This window comes from Dermacentor andersoni, chromosome 10 (genome assembly GCF_023375885.2).
Source record: "Dermacentor andersoni chromosome 10, qqDerAnde1_hic_scaffold, whole genome shotgun sequence".
Lineage (NCBI taxonomy): Eukaryota > Metazoa > Arthropoda > Arachnida > Ixodida > Ixodidae > Dermacentor > Dermacentor andersoni.
In genome coordinates, this window is record NC_092823.1 from 51,070,006 (window position 1) to 51,091,512 (window position 21,507).

The 21,507-nt window shown below is 44.7% G+C and overlaps 1 protein-coding gene across 1 annotated transcript in view; it reads right to left on the minus strand.

The window, feature by feature from the left end:
- The window catches only part of LOC126543746 (uncharacterized), a 43,069-nt gene that overhangs the window by 4,466 nt on the left and 17,096 nt on the right, over positions 1 to 21,507 (minus strand). Inside the window, exons 7-8 of the mRNA XM_050190851.3 lie at positions 19,802 to 19,880; positions 15,214 to 15,290 (exon numbers count right to left, since the gene is read on the minus strand). Coding sequence (XP_050046808.2) covers positions 15,214 to 15,290; positions 19,802 to 19,880 — 156 coding nt within the window. The remainder of the gene's footprint in view (positions 1 to 15,213; positions 15,291 to 19,801; positions 19,881 to 21,507) is intronic.

Below are 21,507 nucleotides of genomic sequence, written 5' to 3' on the forward strand. Positions count from 1 at the left end.
CCATGGCCACTCTATGAATTGTAGAATCGCTAGAGAAGGGGTTTGTTTGAGTTTCTGCGTAACAGAAATATATTTTCCCGTGTATTCAAATTACAATAAAATTCTATCATGTCTGTAGGTTGTATGTAAGTCGCACTTTAAATTTTTTCTGATGTACTTTTCTCTCAGAAGTTCAATTAGTTCACTAACTTCTTTGCGCAACTTGGAGAGTCTGTGTAGTTTGATATGCGTGGTTTGGTTAGCATTGTTAGGTATGACTTTTGCCGGAACAACGGTCGACGCTCGACGCCGACGCCGGACACGATATGTCAACGCCGGACACGAGATGTCAACGCCGGGTTTTCTGCTACGAGGGGCCTTTAACAATATCACGTTAAAATAAACCCAGTAGCACGTAGCCATTGGTTTCAGTACTCATAGCCATGCACATGCCTGGTTGTCGCAGTGGCACATACCATGTCTCCACTGTGGCACAATATTTTCGACTGCACAATCACCGGCATCGGCCAACCAAATCGGCCAATACCTCACCTGCCTACACGTAAAAGACTGGCTGCACATGGAGGAGAATGTTCTCATTTCTAAAATATGCAGTTCCACCAGAAGGGCGAATCATTTACAGTGCTGGAGATGAGCGGAATGCTCGAGCATCTCGGATGATGTTCCAGCTATTTGCGGAAGTGACTTGTGGGCGGGAAGCAGTCGACAAGGCAACACCTGCAGGACAGAAGCAATACTGCTCAACAAGGTATTTTAGGAGGCTGGCGTCAAGAGGAATAACGCCAGTCGTGCTGCAGGCGTCATAACTAAATTTTCCACGTGATCAGACCGACGGAATACCGCGGGTGCTAGTTCCAGTGACATACTAGATAACGTTATAGTCGCACTTATAGAGCGTACCGTTCATACCGGAACATACATATGCTAGCTCAGGAGGAATTCTAGTGCCTTGCGCCAAAGCCAGCTGCAAAGTTAGGTCTCTGCCCTGGCTCCTCCATTCAGGCGATTTAGTGGTGCATGTAAGGTAAGTTGGCGTCGCTTCATCATTTATGCAGCCAAAAGTGTTCATCGCCCCTGAAAAACCTCTAAAGCATGCGCGCGTGAATAGCGCATGTGCGGTATAGCCGGGAAGCCGCAGCGAGACGGAGTAGACAGCGTGAATTCGCCTTGAGAATGTGTAGAAGTGATATCACAATAACTATTAGGCTCACTAACTTCAAGCCATGGGCAGAAAGCCAGTGGTTACAGGGTTCTTAGTTGAGATGGACGCCATGAGTAGTCTAACAATAATGCGATGATATTATTTTAAAAAAAAAATTGTATTATTAGTTTTATTTTCGCATAAATTCTTGGAAGCAAAATGTCGCCATATACATACCAGATCTGAACAAATCCATGTTTTTTATGTATAGTTGGAGGGCCACTATATCGGACAATTTGTGAATGTGCTTCGTGTGAGGTAGTGTATAGCAAAATGTGGGGTATAAATGTTGGGATGTCTGGTAGTAGCAACGCAGTCGATATTCTCCTTGTTGTTCTTTTTGTTATTTGCGAGTATTTATCCATATTTCTAGCCGTTAATGTGATGCGGCAAATCGGGATGCTATATTGTAAAGTTATTCAAAATTTTTCTATTCCATTTCTGCAATCCGCACTTTACTATGCGTGAAACTTCTCTTTTCTAGAATCAATTTGCCTGTCTCGGGACATGAAAAAAAAAACAGCGCGACCTTTTCATGTGCTTTCACGTACACACATTGATCATACACCACTAGAAGAAAAAAAACACATACATGTTTTCAATTCTATGCCTCTCCCGCCGTTAGCCCCCCGCCATTGTCCAACGTTCATGGAGGCTGTGCCTACTTTGCCTCTCCGTCACGCGAGGTAAAAAAACTGCGAAAGCTTACCTAATCAAAGTGGCTTGTACGCATTAAAGATGCACTAATATCCCGAACCTAATTTAATATCTCGCGGAATTGGGGGGGGGGGGGGGGGGGGGGAGGGCAGAGACCACCTTGTGTCAAAAAGAACACAAAGTGGCTGCCTACCAATCGATCTGGCTGTGGCTACACGGAACCGCCAGGGAGGGCGGATTTATTTGCGTATACCAAAATAGTTGCTTGGCAGGTTAACATTATCGAGAATATTCGACCACGTATACGACATCGCTCTGCCAACTCATCTTCCCTGGCAATCCCTTCTAGCACCGTTTGTAACCTTCCGTTGCGCGTTTCCTCAATTTTCTACCAGCCAACCCAAGCTAAGCGGGGGAAAGCTCACCCATCGCCGACGCCGGCACCACACTCCTCAACCTGCTATCTGTTTTCACTGTGTCACCTCGATCACACCAAAACTCTCTCCAGTTCTGCGTGCTCCTCAGCTTTTTACAGCCAATTAGATAAAAAAATCAAGTGAATGTAGGCAATGCTATTAGCTTTGAAAGCAAACAAGCGATTAAAGTGTTTTAAATTGACCGTTCAATCAACGCTGCAGGTCACCTCCCAATGTCTGCGCGGACGGTTACGCAAACTTTACGTGAAACGATTGAAATAAAAACAAATTAGAATAGTTTTACGTTACAGAACCTCTGGGTTACCAAAGCGTAGCAAATTATGCCTCACGTGTTCGTTTCACCTAAACGCCTGATGCTAGGCTCGATTCTTCTCTTATTTTCAATAATTGCCAAGTAGTTGGCTTATCATTATCCTTAGCATGTACGGTAGATTTGTGTCGTCGAGGCTGTTTTCTAGCGCATGCAAGACAGAATCGCTCACCTCCCTAACACCATCTTCTAATTAGCACTTTCTAGGCGATGCATTAGATAAATGCCAAGCACTTCTTTTCCTATATTCAGAGCCAAGGTGCGAACAACCACACTTCGAAATACGCGCCACTTTCATTTTCAAAAAACAAAAAAAACATGGACCGATCCCGGAGGTGTGCAGCTCGCAAAGCCACTCAACAAACAAGCATCGTATATATAATGAGAAGTACAGCGGTAGCATTGGTCAGTACCAGTAATTGTGTGAAAACAAGCTATAGTACGAATTAAGGCACCCGCGGTGGCAGTTGATGCCTGTCGGCGCAGAGTTAGCTCCAACACAAACATGCTCTCATTGTTATGCTGTCATCGTCATTTCATTGCCTTAGTGTCAATGGGATCATTATTTTGTGGTCATGCCATCGTCATGTTCCTATGTTGCTCTCACTTGGTTACCATATCTTCGTCATCACGCCGTCTTCGGGCCTCGCCGGCATACCATCGTCATCATTCCACCGTCGTAATGTCATTGTCGGCATCGCGTAGCTCTAAACTCTCGTCATCGTGTTGTTGTGCCTAGCGATTGCACAGTTATCAACTTGCCGTCGTCATGCCTTCGCCCGCACGCAGTCGTCATGATTTTACTTTCGCCATCCCTGTTCTCGCCACGCTTTCGTCGACAGGCCATCTTCACCATACGATTCTCGTCATATTGAAGGGGCAGCGCAAGAAGACGACGGCAGAAGGCAGGAACACACAGGACAGCGCTGAACTCACAACTAACTTTATTCCTGCCTTCTGTCGTCGTCTTCTGGCGCTGCCCTTCAAGATGTTCAACCAGTACCAACTCGCCCAAATGTCGATCCTTCTACAGATTCTCGTCATGCCACCGTAGTGGTATTCAATTTACCACCGCCGTCCTCTAACCATTAGCGCAGCATTGGCATCAGGTTGTCATCCCACCGTTGTCACCACAATATTGTCTTCAAATTATGGTCGTCCCTCCAGCGTCGTCATCTCGTGGTCCTCATACAGCCGTTATAAAAGCATCGTCTTCATATCACGGTCATCATTCCCCTGTCATCCCACCACAAATCGTTGTCATAACATTGCTGTTACTCTATCATCATGTCATGATTACCGAGTAGTCGTCGCTACAAATGATGGTCATCACATCGTCGCCATTTTTTACGAACATTTATACCTTTGTGAAATGTTTCTTATGACATAAAAGATCATAAAGATTGGCTTCTGCGTTCATTTTATCATGCGTGTGCAGTCTAGTTTCTAAGCACTGATTTCGTGGGCTAAGAAGATTCATGCGTAGAGATCACCACTCCCACAGTCTGTGTTAAATAGAAAACTCAGCAGGATGGTAAATCGGACGAGTTGGCGCACTTCCATTGTTAAACATAGGAGACCTCGCAATAATTACCCAGCTTGTGCTTTATAATAGCTAAGTGATTTGCATGGGCAACTCCCTATTACACTTGCTGCAGAGACGTGAGTTAATACCGCAGCGATGGTGGTTCGGGCGAAATTTTCATTTTATTTAATAGTAAACGTTACAAGGCTAGTCGGCTCGTTGTTGCGTGCAATAGTAGGCACAAACTTGGGTAGCGGGCTTAATTTGTGTGAAGAATGGACGTTCACCACTGGGGCCATTCCTAAACACGCGCATCAGTGCGAGAGCACGGGCGCGTTGCAAAGGTGGATGGTAATCAGGGTGCACGTTTCAACGCTATAGCGTTAAGGAGCGCGTGTAGTGGAAACTCTGGCGCTCGGTGTCAGACGCCGCACCGCCCAAAATATCAAACCACACGCACACACCTAGGCCGTTCACGTGACGCAAAGGATTCCCTGAACCAATTCAATTTCTCAAGCTAAAATATCTGGAAAAATCGTAAACTACGACTCACACTGAAGCTACAGACATGATTGCTCCAAGATTGTAATTTGAATATACGAGAAGACGTAATCATGTCGCGCAAAAACTCAAAGAAACCCCTTTTTTAGCGTTTCAACAATGCACAGTCCAAAGACGGCATCCGCCATTTGCGCACGCCGGCGCGTATATATCTCAGAGTCCGTGGAGCAGCACGCCCGATACCTTGAAAGACTTCCAGATGGCTGTCACCTCTGCCGCATCGCCGCATCGCAGCCCCTCCAAAAGCACGCGTTTCGACCACAAATCCCGCCTTCGGGCATAGCGTTTGCTGCGAGCGTTGCCTGGTAAACATTACGGTTACATACGCTGCAGTATCCCGGAAGCATGAGAAGCAGTGAGGGATCTGTGAATGCTATTGCATTGCACTCTTAAAGGCGAAGGTTAATTGTCCTCCAAATCTTTTGGGGGCAATAGGGGCCACACGAATGCTATCGCTAGTATATAATACATATATAAGCATGGAGGGGGAGCGCTCGTGTCCGCACGTTCTTGCGGACACACGTTCTTGAACGTTCTTGCGGTTTGTGGTGTACTACTAATGTATCCAATACACGAGAGAGACTCAGTTTGAGAGAGTTTGTTAGGCAAGTTAATATGGCTAAGAATGATTTTGATGAGCGAGTCCGACTTATCTCTGCTGAAAAGAATTTTGGTGAGCTTCAATCAGAGTGAGCTGGGGGAAGTTGAACAATGGCGAGTGTATTTAAATTTTGCCGAGTACAATTCTTCTCTGACCGATTTAGAGTGAGCTCGGCTGAGTAAAAGTTCGGTGACCTGGAATGCGAGTGTTCCTAGATCAGCAGAATTGCAGCGAGTTTGAGGCGGAGTGAGCCCGGCTGAGTAGAATGCTGTGGAGTCTAGCCTGAATGCAAGGTAACCCACTTGACTAGAAGTTTGGCAAATATTGAGTTCGATTGAGCTCGGCTATATAGAATTACGGTGAGTGTGAGTCCGCGTTAGTCCCAAGTAAAAAAATATAATCTGAGGGAGTCTTTAGGGAGTTTTGTTTCTATTTCCGACACATAAGGAAAAGTTAAATTTTCATAGTTAGTTTCAACAGTATGAAAAAGACAGGCAATAAAGGCTGTGAACGAATATGCGAAATCAAACGTTACGTTGAACTGAAACGAATAAAATTATGAAATAATAATGCAATTTGACAAAAAGACAATTTCCCACAGAGGAGAGCTCAACCGAGACCTGATGCTATACGCATGTGGTGGTTCACGAATTAAATTACTGTTGCGGCCATTCTCACGTCCTCTTACGTCGTCATCGGTGTAAGCGTAAATACATGCCACGGGAGTGTCAGCGAGTGCCACTCATGGCCAAGGCGGCACAGGTAAAACATCCTATACACTGCAGACGTAAGCGTGGCGGGAATTTAGCAGCCGACAATTTGACAATAAACTTCTTTTTTTTTTTTTATTGAAGTGAATGTTAGGAGAGGTTGGCGCCTTTATGTGGTGGCACCGGCTACTCCTTGTCACTTGGCAGACGAAGCAAATTTTCGCAAAAAGGGAGATAGCGACACTAAATATAACACTCAGTAGAACACCGGATCAGTAAAAAATATACAGTCCAACAGTACATGAGTCGCAAAGTTCTGTGCATGAGTTCAGTCCACGTACGATGTTTTGAACAGCCAAAACACACAACAACACTTGTAATACACTCCAAGTACAGGACAGAATTATACGTATTGCGTAAAAGTTGCGATCACCACATAAACCAACTATGCACCACGAACAACGTTTATGTAACTCATTTAGTATTCGGATCATCCAATACTTAATATTTTCCCAAAATGTTGGTCTCCTCTAAAAACTTTTTCAGAGCAAGAAGCGCTCTTTTTTGAAGGCCCGCAGTTGGCCATGGGCCAAGTATCTTTTTCAGAGTGAATGGTCTTCTGTCTAATATAAACAAATTAGCTTGCAGTATCGCTCTTTGTGTATCGTATTTCGAGCACACGAGAAGAAGATGGTGCACATCTTCGTCTGGATGGCCACAAGAATACTGCGGACTAGAGACACGTTTTATTCTGTACAAGAAGTGTCTCGTAAATGCAGTACCAAGACGCAGCCGGTGTACCAGTTTCAAATTTTCTGTTGTCTCTTAGAGTTTCCGGCATTGATAAGTTTATATATGGGTCTATTGAGTACAACTCCGAGTTCTTAGTTTGCTGGTCAAACCAGGTAGTTTTGCTGAGACGACAAGAAATCTGTCTCAGGATCAGGCGGACTTCACTACGCAATAGGGGAAGATTGGTTGTCTCTGCGTTATTGTGCGCTCGATTCGCAGCTGCGTCCGCTGCAGTATTACCAGGAATATTGCAGTGCCCAGGAATCCACTGAAATGCAATTACGTGGTTCATTGCGCTTGCTTTTGTAAGTTCTTTGAGCGTCTCATACAATATCGAAGTGTTCAAAGAATTTTTCTTATTGCTCTGTAGTAATGTGAGAGCGGCTTGCGAATCGCTAAAGATAACCCATTTTTGCGAATGTTTTTCTAAAGTTATGAAACGCAAAGCACACAGGATTGCAAATAGTTCTGCCATGGTGGAAGATGTCTCCCGGGATAATTTAAATGTTTGCTCTAGCGCTAAGTGTGGAATGACGAATGCTGAAGTCGAGGAATTTTTATGACACGAACCATCTGTATAAACGTGGATGTACTGGGGATATAATGAGTAAATTTGGTAGAGTGCCAGTTGCTGTGCGGCTACTATGAACATGTCTCTCTTAGATATAATCCCGTCAACCGATAACTCTATTTTAGGGTATGTTAACATCCAGGGAGGGTAACTAACATCCACTTTGTATAATTCAAATCTTGGTAATAATGTTTTATGTTCTCGAACAACATCGTGAATTTTGCTTTTGTTTCTTTCGGTGAGCGCGAGGTTTAATGGATGCTTCTCGTGTTGGGTTGAGATGCGATAAATATGTCGGCATGTTTCAACCGTTCGTATGACTGGAAATGGGGGGTGACGAGCTTCAGCAATTACTAAAGAACTCGAGGTAGCCTGCGGAACCCCAAGACACACTCGCAGCCCCCTTGCTAGTAAACGTTGAAGACGTTCCTCAGAAGTTTGCGATAAACCATGGAGAATAGGTGCCGAGTAAGCAATTTTTTGTTTTATGAGTGCGTTATGAACTTGTAGTAGCGAAGAGACTGATCCCCCCCACGTTGTGCCTGCGAGTCGCCGAAGTACGTTTATTACTGCATTGGTCTGTTTTTCAATTGCGCGGATGTGTGAAGCCCATGTAAGTTGGCGGTCAAGAATAACTCCAAGAAATTTATGCTCTTTCACAAACATCAAAGCGTGCCCGTTAAGCCTAAGTTGGAAATTAATCAACTGTCGTCTAGTGAAAGGAAGTACGGCTGTCTTTGCGTATGAAAGACTCATGCCTCTTTCTTTTAAAAAGGTGTCGATGCTATCAAGGCCCTCTTGCAGCGTTGTTTGAATGTCTTGTATATTAGAACCAGAGGCCCATATGCAGATGTCATCTGCGTACAGAGAATACCGTAGACCAGACGGGAGCTTTTGTGGCTAGGCTGCCATGACACAATTGAATAAAAACGGACTAAGAACACTGCCCTGCGGAACGCCCTGCGTGATGCTGTGATAATTACTTTCTCCTTCTATTGTTTCCATAAATATTTTTCTATCTTTCAAGAAGTTTGACACCCATCGCAGCGTTCGACCGTGTAGGCCAAGCTCTAACATACCAGCAAGGACGTGTATGTGACTTACAGTGTCGAATGCTCTTTGAATGTCTAAGAATACTGCTATTGTCACATTTCCGCAGCTTCGTTCATGTTCGACGTATGTGGCAATATCTAATACTGCATCCATTGTACAACGATTTTGTCGAAAACCGGTCATGTGGTCGGAAAACACATGTGTGTGTTCACACCACCATTGCAGTCGACTGTCTATCATCTTCTCCAGTAGCTTGGAAAAACAGCTTGTGAGACTGACGGGTCGGTAGGAGTCAAGACAAAGTGGAGTCTTTCCTGGTTTTAGCACTGGAATTACCCGAGCTAATTTCCATGAATCCGGTAGAGTCTCTCTTATCCAGATATCATTAAATATCTCCAAAAGAGTCATTCTTCCTACTGGACCTAGGTTCTTTAACATCACATACGTAACACCATCTGGGCCTGCGGTTGTCTTTGTACGGCATGACGAAAGAGCACTTTTCAATTCATTTAAACTAAACTCACAATCAAGTTGTTGATGTTGTGACATAAAGCACGCACGAAGCTTCTGTTCTGCTAGTGTTGTCGAACTCGCAAATTGTAGGCAAGTAAACGGAATTCCTGGTCTGGATATAAGTTGACAAAATTCGTCAGCAACCAATGTTTCCGGAGTGCTTCGAGCTACGGCAAGGGCTCGAAAGGGATGGCTCTGGGTAACTGGACCACTAAAAGATCGGACAACGGACCATATTCTGGGAACTGGAGTAAACGGAGACAACGACGCGCAGTATTCTCGCCATTTTCTTGTACCTAATTTTTGTAAGCGTCTGCGCGAAGTTGACTGAACTTTCTGTGCCATTTTGTAGTCGTCCAACTTTCCACTGCGGCGGTAAGCCCGTTCTGCGCGCCTTCTAATTGCTCTTAGGCATTCATATTCGCCGTCGACTGTAGCGTATTCATTCGGAACAATGACTTGCTTTGTGCAGTTCTTGTAGGACTCACACAATGTATTTGCAAAACTTTGAAAGTTCGGATTTTCACCCAATGAATTACTTAAATGGTGCCGAAAACTCCGTATGAGGCGATGTTTGACCAGGATCGGAAAATGATCACTACCGTGCGTTTCTATGTCCGTTGACCATTCAACACCATCAAGAAGGTCTTGGGAGCAGAGCGTAAGATCTATACAGCTTGAGTAACGAAACCCCCGCAAGAACGTTGGAGAGCTGTCATTTAACACAATCAGATTACTTTTTTCTGCGGCAGACTCTATAATGCTTCCACGGGAATCATTATATTCACTGCCCCAGATGACGTTATGTGCGTTGAAGTCCCCACAAACCAGCACATGTGAGTTTGCGATACCAAACACATTCACCAAGCTGTCTACTGATATTTTGCTAGAACATTGTAGATAAATACTGATCACTGTGACGCTTGTATTTCTAAAAGATATCTTGCATGCTACGAACTCCGGTATGTTTGAATCGCTCGACTGTATTAAATAGGACGGCAGGTCTTTTCTCACGCATAACATCGCTCTACTACTACCAGCAATGCGCGATGATTTATATATAACATAGTTCGAAAGACGAAAGTCATCTCGTACGCCTGCTTCCTGTATGCATAAAACAGGAAAGTTATGTTGAGCTAGTAGTTTGCGAAAATCAGCTGACTTATTTCGAAGGCTATTAGCATTCCACTGAAATATAAAAACATTGTTATAACGATTATTCATTGTAAGCCTGCAGTGGAGCTGTTGGTGATTGTGGAAGCACCAACGATTCCATAGAAAGCAGTGCTTTTACCTCTGGAAGGTTGTTTGCGTGTGGAATGGCACTGAGAATTGCACGCAGAGCTGTGAATAGCACGGGCAGGATCATCTGTGCCACGGGTAAAGACGCGTAATCAGCAAACGACGCTGAAGCTCCATGAGTGCTCGAAGCAGGTCGCTGAAGAGCTGACTGAGATGGTCGCTGGGATGACAGATGTGGTTGAGGCGAATGTTGAGGTAGTCGCTCAGATGTTAGGTGAGGCTGCTGTGTCAATGGCACAGGGCGTTGTTTAGAAGGTCGGCTAAGTTCACTCGAAGCCTGGGCAAGATGAGTAGTGTTCTCTGGAGGTGGATCGTGTCGCTCGCTGTCAGAATGTTGTCGACCTGAGTGCTTTAGAGCTGCAGAATAGTTCATATTGACCACTTGCTCTTTCTCTTTGTTGGCAGTTGTAGGCGCGCATCTTACAGCATCAAGGTTGGGTGGGGGCGCATTTCGAGGAGGCAGCCTTCCGTATTTCAACTCATGTCTGCGCAACCTTGAGGCAGCTCTGCTCTGAGGGCACCCGGAGAAGGAAGCTGTATGGTTTCCGCCGCAGTTGGCACACTTTGGCTGACACACAGACTTGCACTCTGAATGGTCGTGGTCTTCTGAGCATATCTTGCAGCGACGTGGACTGCGGCAGTTCTTCGATAGATGTCCAAATCTCTGGCAGTTGTAGCATCTCAGAGCAGGGCCGTGATATTCTTCTACGGGATGACTCGTGAAACCTAGATGCACTCGTTGCGGCATTGGTTTATCTTCTCTGAAATGGAGAATGACATATCTCAGAGGGCGTGATTCCACCGCTCCATCTTCTTGGCGATTGTAGCGTGCCTGACGACGGGCAGCTGTCACGCCAAAGTCCTTCAGGAAGTCAACCAGTTGTTCTTCTGTATACTCAACTGGCACATGGCGTATCTTGCCGACATTCTTGGTATAAGATGCCGGAATGAATGGCTTGACTCCCAAACCAGCCACTTCGCTCATCGACAGAAGATGTCTTGCAGATGAGACTGAAGTAACGTTGACAGCAAAACTTCCATCTCTGTTCACGCGGAATGACTGTACTTTTTCCTTTGCCGCGGAGACAATTTCCGACGCAGCGCGGTTCGGATTCACTTGCCAGAAGTTGCGCCCTTCCTGTGAGGGTCGAAAAACAACTGGAATTCCCTCAGGCCGCTTCTTTTTATACGATACCAAGGAGAACGGCGTGTCATCGCAGTCTATGTCTTCATCTTCACTTAGCTCATAGGTAGATGTCTTGTCGTCGTCAACCCGTGGTTTCTTGGCTTCACTTTCGCTTGTCTCAGCCATATTCACTGAAGGTGTGCTGGAAGGTAGGGCAGCGTTGAAAACTAGCGTCGCCGGCTTGATGACATTAGGCGCGTGGTGTGGCACTTCCGAGTGCGGCGCCGATTCTGCGGCACTCATGCGCCTAGGAATGCGCTGTCGGACATTATGGCTCGTGCCGGTGTTCTTTGCCGCCCACCGCCGTGGCAGGCGTAGATGGGCTGCGGAGCGCAGCAAAACCACGCGATACTGTGCGCGATCTCCAGCACACAGGTATCCCACGGGATGTTCGTTCTCTCTGGACAACAGCGAAGTCTCAACACAGCACTAATTCTTGAAGAAAACAGAAAACAATATCTCACCGAAGAAGCAGCGGCCGCTCGGAGGGACTTCTTCTTCTTCTTCCTTCTTTATTTCTTTATTTACTTCTTTATTTTACAGCATATGCGAATGTTTCCAATATTTTGTATAACGAATCGATAATTCATGTTACGGAGATGCGAATATTTTTTAGATAGTTTTTCAATGCTTCGCGTCGTACATTGCGCTAAAGACATGTCATGGCAGGGAAATGCGATAACATTCATCCGTTCCCAGTGACAATAATGTGCTAAAGCAGCCTGCGTCACTCGGGGCGACATATTTTTAAGAATAAGCCAAGATTATTTACAATAAATTTTGTTTTAAAAATTGCATTTGGCAGTGGGCGTTGCTTTCTACAAATTTTAGGTCCAGTACATGTGTGCTCTCATCGGTGTGAATGTTAAGACATTTTACAGCAATCTGCAATAGTCGCTCTCCTACGACGGCCAATCTAAGTAGAGAAAAAATGCTTTTTTTCTCTATATCATCGCCGCAAACGAAGGCATTTCTGGTTTGCCAGCAAAACTATACACGATGAGAACTGGCCCGTAAGGCGTCATTGGTGAATTTTCTATCATAATGCATGGCCGCGTACCCGAAAAGCCCTGCGTTTGCAAGCGAAACTACTGTTTGTTTAGCGCTCCACATTCTATACGAATTAAATTTGTTTTCATATGCGCAAAAAAATGTCAGGTACTTTATAATGTAGTGAATAGCAGGACGTACAGTAGTTGTACGTTAAAGGTAATCAGGCTTTGCACTATTCCGAAACATCTAAAAAAAAGATTTAATATATTGTTTAATTTGCTTCTGGCACAATTAGATTCGTATTAACTTTACTATTGCACACACCTACTGATCAAGTAAGTCTGTTAAATCAAGAATTTTAATATGCGATTGTCGAGAAACATCCAAGAGTCTCAATTTTTTTAGTTACAAGCATACAAAGTAGACACACACGTGTTCTATATAAGTTCACAGTAAAATATAGACAAGCACAGGAGTTGAAATTCTACAAGATGTAATATTTTATTACCATGCTGTTGCCATGGAATCGAGTACCATTGTGCAGTTCGTTGATCCTTCTCTGGTGGCCGAAGTCTGTATCTGGCAGCTTATATCGTGTCATTATGTCCATTTGCTTGCCTGATCAACACATGTGAAATACTGATGCGAAAAGGTCAAACGGCCTAATGAGCGCAAACCCGGCGTCTGTCATCTATAGTAGCGAAACAGCACCTGAACTCCCAATGCCAGTGGCTGCGACGCCACCTCCCGAGCACGCCTCGACGAAGTCTCCATTGTCTGCGATGCGACGTCGCTAGCTGCGTCTTGAATAGCGGGTGAAAGGGAACAACTGTTGCTTGGTTAGCCCTCCAGGTGTTGCGTACGGGTTGAGGGCATTGCTCGAGGACACGTGAGCCTAGTTCTCACTCTCGGCAGAGCGCTCCTCGACGGAGCGGAGCCACTGCCTCCTAGATAGCAGGCCTGTGCATTTTGCGTTATGACGTCACGCTACCGGGACCGAAACTTGCACTATCGAGCCCGGTGTGAAGAAAGCGGTGACGTCAAAATAGTCATGGCTTACTCGGAGGCATCCCCATAGATTATATAGCAGTCGGGTGAGGTAGCATGACGTTATGGATTGAAGTGCACAGACCTTGGTGTACCTAACAGGCGTTGCCAGAGGGGGTAAGAGAGAATACCTGCTGCGGCGATAGCGCGCCAGGGGTTGCGTACGGGGAGAGGGCATCGCTGTGACGCATCGACCGACCACTATCGCCGCGTCGGTAGCATGCGGCGTTGGCACCGAAGGCCGCTGCTGCTTGCTGGCTCGGGCAGCGCGTATCATTGTCGTACATTGCTCGCTGCGCAAAAGTCGAAAAACCGCCCTGCGCCGTTCAAATGGAAAATAATGCGTTCGCATACACAACTCCTAAGATGTGCTTAGGTGCCGTCAGATTGTATTTCTCCTGGTGGTATTTTAGTCCTATATTTGTTTGTTATATATTGCTGTATTTTTGTTGAATAGTGCACATTACCTATAGAAAATAGAAAACCTCAAAAATATATTATCTGAATCTACGTAAACAAATAAAAAAATATGCAGACCGCACGTACTATAGAAATCTCTTTAAGGGAAGCTTTGAAAAATTGGCAAGAAATAGAGCATCTCCATAACACATGCGCAGCGGACTTGAGTGAAGAGCACTCCGTCCAAATGGAGTCCATTGTGGCACAGATAGATCACAGAGGGCCACCACCTATCATAGCATCCAGTCATGCGGGCCTAACAAAGCACGCGCTGGAGAGCACGTGAGTCTGATCAAAACTGGCGCGTGCTCGCGCTGCTGCATGCTCTCTTGGTCTCAAAAGAGATACTATGTGTTGGCACGAGAGAAGAATGCATGATATTTTAGCTTAGACTTCGCGGCATTGAGTAGAACGTTCTGTCCCACTACAGGACAAGTAGTTCTTTGAATTTGTGTATGTTAACTGTTTATCTGACAGCAGAAGCAGCCAAAGTCTCCCATTCCGTTGTGGTTCGCTACAACAATAACTTATGGATTATACTTGTCATCGCTCACAATTATAATTTTGTACATGCGATTCACCGAAAGTCGAAAAATACTTCAGCATAGGAAAGAAACAAGAAAAAAGTTATGTACAATGTTCTCACAAGATGTCATAGCTCTAGGAAAAATTTGTCTTGGTCTATGGGTGTAACACGCGACGAAGGGCTTTTTCGTGGTGGTTACTCGCTTCCTGGACGAGCGAAAATAGTTTCACATCTGCAAAGCACTGTTTGCTTTTTGGAATTTTCAAACTACTCTCAGGTCGCCCAAGTTTTCTGCGACGCTTTGCCACCTGCGAAACCTCGAGGACTTCCACAGAACTGATTTTCCATGCTGCCAGTTACAGAGAAATTGAACAGGGAAACTGATCGCGAAATGTGTATGTTGGATAATAAATATTCGTGGAACATTACATTACATTGGTTATAACTGTCACTGCAGACACTTTACTTGAATTACAATCACATGCCTAATGCTTGTAGACATTTTTATGAAATATGTATAGATAAGATTAGCAGTTTTTGAATAATGTCGGAAGAAAACCTTTGCATGACTGCTATCACTCTCAATGTGTGTACAAGCACGTAAACTAGCATTTTTATTAAATATCGCTGCACAAAATTATCATATATTGTCAAAGACGCATTCAAGCCTTAGTAGATAAACCAAGCATGCAGAATGTGCTTATTTCATGCATAGCATATTTGCAGTGCTCTACCGAAGTGAATAAATACATAATCATTTTATACTCACGCCGTAGTGGTCCTTGTCGGCACATTTGTGGTATCTCTTTGTAAATACCTTGTTCATTATATTAGGGTACATCTTCTCTTGGTTTGCAAATAAGAACATGTTTACGTAATCAAGTTGCAATGCACAGTGTTTGTAGTCTAGATTAGCAATTTTAGGGTTATCACATAATTCAATATCAAAAAGCAATCACATTTCAGTTCTTTTGACGTGTAGCGCAATTGTGAAATGCAGCGCAAGAAATAAATACATATTCCGTTTCTTTGTGATTATTTGTTCTATTTTTGGAGTATACGTCTAGTGGGTTTACTGTCATACATCTTCGCCACTTTAAGAAATTGAGGCTAGCTCATAAAATTACTAGGCTTATAACTGAGATTTCGACTATAGAGTCCTGTTTTGAGACATTTTCCACAAGCAGTTGCTAAAGTACTACATGAATGACCTGAGAGAATTCTCACTTGACTTTCTGGGAACCTATTGGGAAGGCAACAATATGCTCAATATATCCATATTTATATTATTATACGTTTTGCCAGCGATGTACTTGTTTATCGGGTGACCACGTTTCACCGTCTAACAAATGTTATCGCTCAGCGCAGGGCGTGCCTACGCCTCTGGATAGTTTCTTGAATGTTGTCGATGGTTCTATCCGCTGTCGGTTGTCACCGAACCTTGTGTAACCTGATTGCATGTTTGCATGACGCGTATTGTGTCGTACTTCCTGGAAGAGACGCGAGCACACGCAATTATTTTGGAACTTTCGATGACCCGTGTATAAAAGCCGACGCGCTTGCGCCTTGCATCAGATTTCGGCGATCGCCGACTGTGTTCGCCGTTATTGTTGTGCGTTGAGTGTATCCTGTTTTTTTTTTTTGTGCGCACGGGTTCACACAATGAAAGTTAGTTTCGTCATTCACGGTTTTGCTGTGGCTTTCTTTACCATCACAACTACGTGACAATATATAAATGTGTGTTTGTTAGCGGCATGCTGGCGTCACGTCATATTCTATACATTGAGTCGCAAGTCGCTTTATCACGACACCCTCCTGTCCTATTACGCGACGATTCATCGCACAACTGTTCTTTGTAGTAGATAGGAATCGAGAGGTATAGGCCAACCCGACAGGTTATGACAGCTGAAGAGTTGTTACCCACGAAATAGAGCAATCGTATTGTCTTATTTAGCTCGACTGGCTAGAACAGAAACCGTTTGACGATAATTCGCTCCGTTAATCTTGTGTATTCTTATTTTACTGCATCACGCTTGTTTAGGCAGTTTACGTAATTTTCGTATCATTAGTGATCCCCGATGTTATTCACCATTTTTTGATATATGTCATCGTATTCACGTCCGGCTTCGTCTCATAGTCAGGATTACCATCCTTCGTACGCTTACGTTCTCTAACACCATAGGCTACAAGTTGAGCAGAACCACTGGGCGCAGACACTACGTTGCTTCGACTCAGTGCTGAATTGAAAATATGACTAATGCAACATAAGTCTGAAGCAAAGAGCATGGACTGGACCCTGACTTGTACAACAGCAAGTTTTGATAACTATGAAGGTTAAGAATATTTGTCGTTGTTTCATTTCGCATGAAGACATGTAGCCTCAAAAGCGTCTAGAAAAATAAACATCCGCAGCTCCTTGAGCGCGACAAATGTCCAAATAGAAAAAAATGGTAGAACGCGCCAGAGCACATCTGTGACAAACCTCACGGTTGTCGAGGATGGACACTGCACTACTATATGCTAGCGACGAATCGACTGTCATGATGAGTACGCTAATTTTTGTGCATAGATAAAAACAGGCTATCTGACACTGAGCAGGTGGTCGCAGCACAGCTGAAACATCACTGCCTGCAACAGCAGCGCATGCTCAGTACAATTATGCGCTAGATGCTCGATGCTCGATGCTCGATGCACGAGAACTGCTCGATGCACTTTATCGTTGCAAATCAGAGCACGCCACAAAAACGAAAGCACGTGCCCTTCTCGAGCATCAGTTGTGGCCCCTGGTGAATCGGGTCCCAAAAGTATGTTTCACGGCTTACCAACGTCTGCTCGAGCGATGCATAGTCATAATTATGTTCGTAACACTGCTGTATTAACGTTGTTCAAGTTTGGTGAATCGGTGCGTATTCTGAATACTGATTACCGCAAGTATTGAAATTCGCACATGTGTTACAATTCAATACACGCCATTTTTTACTACAGCGCTCGTCTTCACAAGAGCGGGGTTTGGAAGCTTGCAGAAGTTACAAACGGTTTTAGCTTTCTGTATGCAGTTTTCTTGAAAAATGTTTCTTGCGCCCAAGTTTCTCCACAAGTTCGGAAATGGAACACTGCCCCAGTTTTTCAGCAGGTTCTTACAAACATTCAAAAGGGTCACAGAAAAAGACGCTATGAAGATAGCCAGAAGCCAGTGTGGAGCTACCCAATGACGACATTGCAATGTTCACGGAGATGTTTTGTTTGTTTCGCCATGCCGACCCGGACATATCAGAGAAAATGAAAATGAAATTTCGATTTCTTTTTCGGGGTATGAAGCAAGAGCTGTTCGCCGGTTTCATACGGAACCCTCTCGAAACCGTCGCTCAATGAATTTCCTAGGTCACAAAGATCGAAAAGACGTTTGAGATTCGCGCCATACAATATTGCTGCCCCATACTTACGCCTAAGTGTGAAATCCAAGCACTAGGTTATGACCTGCTGAGAGGTATCAGCAGAGCCGTCGGACGTGAAGAAAGGCTAATGAACTTGCCTTCGTTGCAGCCTGAAATGACCTAAATTTCTGAACTCCAATAGGTATTATGAGTTAGAGAAAACCTGTCTGAATTGCCGCGCCCGCGACCGGAAGCGATGACCTACGTCGCCATCGCTTATCGTCAAGTTCTCCCTGCGCGCGACGCCAAGACCCCGTAACATCGCATCTCCAACACCAGTCACCGTCGCCTCCGCCATCTTGTCAGCCTGTGCAATGTTCCACAAAAAACCTTCGTTTGGCGCGCTTCGAACCAAAACCCGCTATTCTATCACTGTGGAGAAGTAGGCCATGTCTGCTGCCGATGACCATACGTAGAGATGGGACTACGAGACCTTACCGTCAACGCGTCCTGTACTCAACTCGGCAAACAAGCTCGCGAGATTGTCGGCATCATGGCAGCCACTCAATGGAGACCCAGGCTATTTTCTCGGTCCCGGTCACCAGTCACTACCTCTCGCGAAAGCGCCGAACTCACACTGGCATTACCCATGGCCGGGTTCTACCGTATGGTCGTGACGATACAACATCAGTATTACTGGCAGCGCCTGACCGCAATTATGTCATGACATACCCAGATTGTCTGCGACGCTAGGCACCACGACTGAAGCTATCGGAATTACTACAACCAGTCGAGCCTCCTTGCGATCGTTACAGCAGATCACGATTAATTTACTAGGATCTTTTACGACGTCAACACAAATAAGTGGATTGTTCTGGCTACTAGAACGCCTCTGAGAGTCATTGCGGGTGTACGCCAGCCGCCTTGGTCAGCATGAACACTACTATCACCATACAGCGGTGCACACCTGAAGCTCTAAAGGTGACAGACAACGTAAATCGAATGCAAAACATGGGTCATTTGTTCATCTACAGGAAGTGCTTATAGCTTCAACGGTCATCACAACGACTGCATGAGCACAAGGTAATGCTCAATCAGTTGAAATAGACAAACCACAACGTTTAGTTGCAGCAGGCAAGCCAACAGATGACATGGTCTATCTCGACGACGTCTACTGTATTTCTATTTTGCATACATGCAAACAGTCGCTATACAAATACAGTATTCTTTGCAAACACTTAGTGAAAGTGCTTACTTAAGTACATCCGCGGCACATCGCATTCGTCTATTTTCTTTAATGCTAATGCTATTACAGGTACGCTCTAGACAAAGTTCTATTGTTGTTGCCGCCGATGCCCTGGTGTTCAGCATAAAGTCATAGTGCTATAAGACCCTATCGCCTGCAACGGTGACGTATACTCTAGGCGCGAGAGAAAGTGTGAGGGTCTTCCCGTATGCCTAATCTTGGAGGTCTCATAATCTCATATTCCGGAATCATGGTAATGCTAGTGGCAGCACGAAGTCTTCTCTCGCCGCTGCTGCCGCATTCATCACGCCAATGTTGCGATAACGAGTGTTGGCGGTCACCGACTAAGATCTGATCATGTTTGCCTGTGCATGCGTTACAATGTGCTTGGTAATTTCATTAGTAACTCACTGTATTGTGCAATTTTTGCGGCTGATATACCTATAACTTTTACATCGTATAGTTGTCGAATAATTTGATATTGAATCAATGCTCCTTCTTTTCGCCGCAACTCGAATTATTTCTCCATTACATGTCCAGTATACGATGGGGCCACTAGAATCATGCTTTGCTTTTATTTGTAGTGAATAATTAACGCTAAATATTACAGCTAATATCTGCGCACCTTAAATCTTGTTCCCATCAAAGCGGTAGGCAAGGGTTTAGTCATGTGCAACCTTGCATCTCAGTTCCACTTTTGGTGAGACATATTTAATATGCGTATTTCGCGAACTTACCCAATGTTTGATACGGTCGACATACACCATTATAGCATATTCCAGCATCTCCTTTGCGTTCTCCTTCTTCATTCAATGGCTGAAATGCAAAACAGCGCTTATTTTCTTGTTCAGTCTAATTCTTTGCGAAGCTTCCCCTTCAAGATTTGTGTTTATTTATTGAAATAAATTTTCTGTTATAATGGTTAACACTTCGATAAAGTACTGAGCCTTTAGTATGCCATATCAATGTTTATTTCAAACAGGAAGAATAAGCATACAGTCCCTACTATCCAGACATTTTTGTTGTGCATTGCCTAATAATTCTAACACCAGACTTTCTGTGCCATATATGAAAGACAGAGTAGCCTGCTGAGGGGAGGTTTAGGGAAACTGATGACTGGCTCTGTTGGCCGAATACAGCCTCAGCATGTCTGCCCATTTGTCCATTGACTTAGAGCTTTTTCCAAGACGACACCATGGGATTTCGTATGCAATGTGCAGCCGATTATTAGAGTCGGGGTGATTCATGGCCCGTCATTTTATTGATTTTGCGTTGATGTGTAAAGAGTAATCTTGCTCCTAAAGACCTGAAGGAAGCCGCCATTACCATTTCAGCGTAAACGAGAAAACTTAAAGCAGCAGGGACGAAAAATGCGACGCAACACTAAGCAAAAGGAATGGCAAACTGTCGAGGTTAGTTAATTATTCGGAATATTCAAGGAAAACAGTAGTAAGCTAACAAGCATTGAACCAAAAGGGAAAAGGTTCCGAAAGTGCAGCCGAGACGTGCAAGATAAAAACTAACATTTTTACAAAGACAGGTCTCGCAAAAGGAATCTCGTTGTATTTGGTATACCTGAAGCATTGACAACCTGTTCAATATGGCGCCTCCGCCCCGAAGTCGGCGTGTTGTGCTTGCCTGGATATAAATTCAGAGAATATTCTCTGAATGTTTATGACGAAGGTTTGGTACCGCCAAGCGCCGGAGAAGTTTCAAAGGTTTGTTTGTCATTAAAGAACGCAACAGGCCCGGCTACCAATGTTGGCGTCAAAGAAGGCTTTTGAAGAGCGGCCCGCACGCTGATATCCAGTGACCCTAACTGATCTTAGATGTTCATTAAAGACGCTACACAACCAGTTGTACATTGCTGTCACTTGCAGAGTTGGAATCAAACATGCTCATGGAGCAGTGGAACGTACCTAGGGCCACAACCCAGTGACCCAAGTTCATCCAACGGTCGGTTTTGAACACTTCCATTAGCACAACACCACTATGCGCTAGCCTCTAGGCCATGTACTATCAACTCTTAGTGAAAAATGATAAAGTGAAAACGCACACAGGCATAGGTAGGTTGACAGCCGACCCCTAGAAAGCGCATGAAGTATCTTAGTTCTAATCGCAGTTCATTTTGGTGTCACACTATTGCATGCGTCCTGTATCTGGTGCGTACTCAAGCCGGACTGCTCTCTAGCGCTTTCTACGGTGCTGCTGGCAAGTCCTCTCGTGGCCTCCGGGAAGCGTAGCACGCCCTCACGTGGGAAAGCTAATAGTTAGCTCACTGGGCGCATATCCGATACCTTTACCGAATTATCCAACTGGGCGAGAGAAATTGTTAAAGAACAGCAGATACACATTTCATTCGTGGCTCAGATAACTAAAGCGCTCTGCTGAACACTGTAAGAGTGGCACCCACCTTCTGCATACACGGCGAAGCTCGCTACAC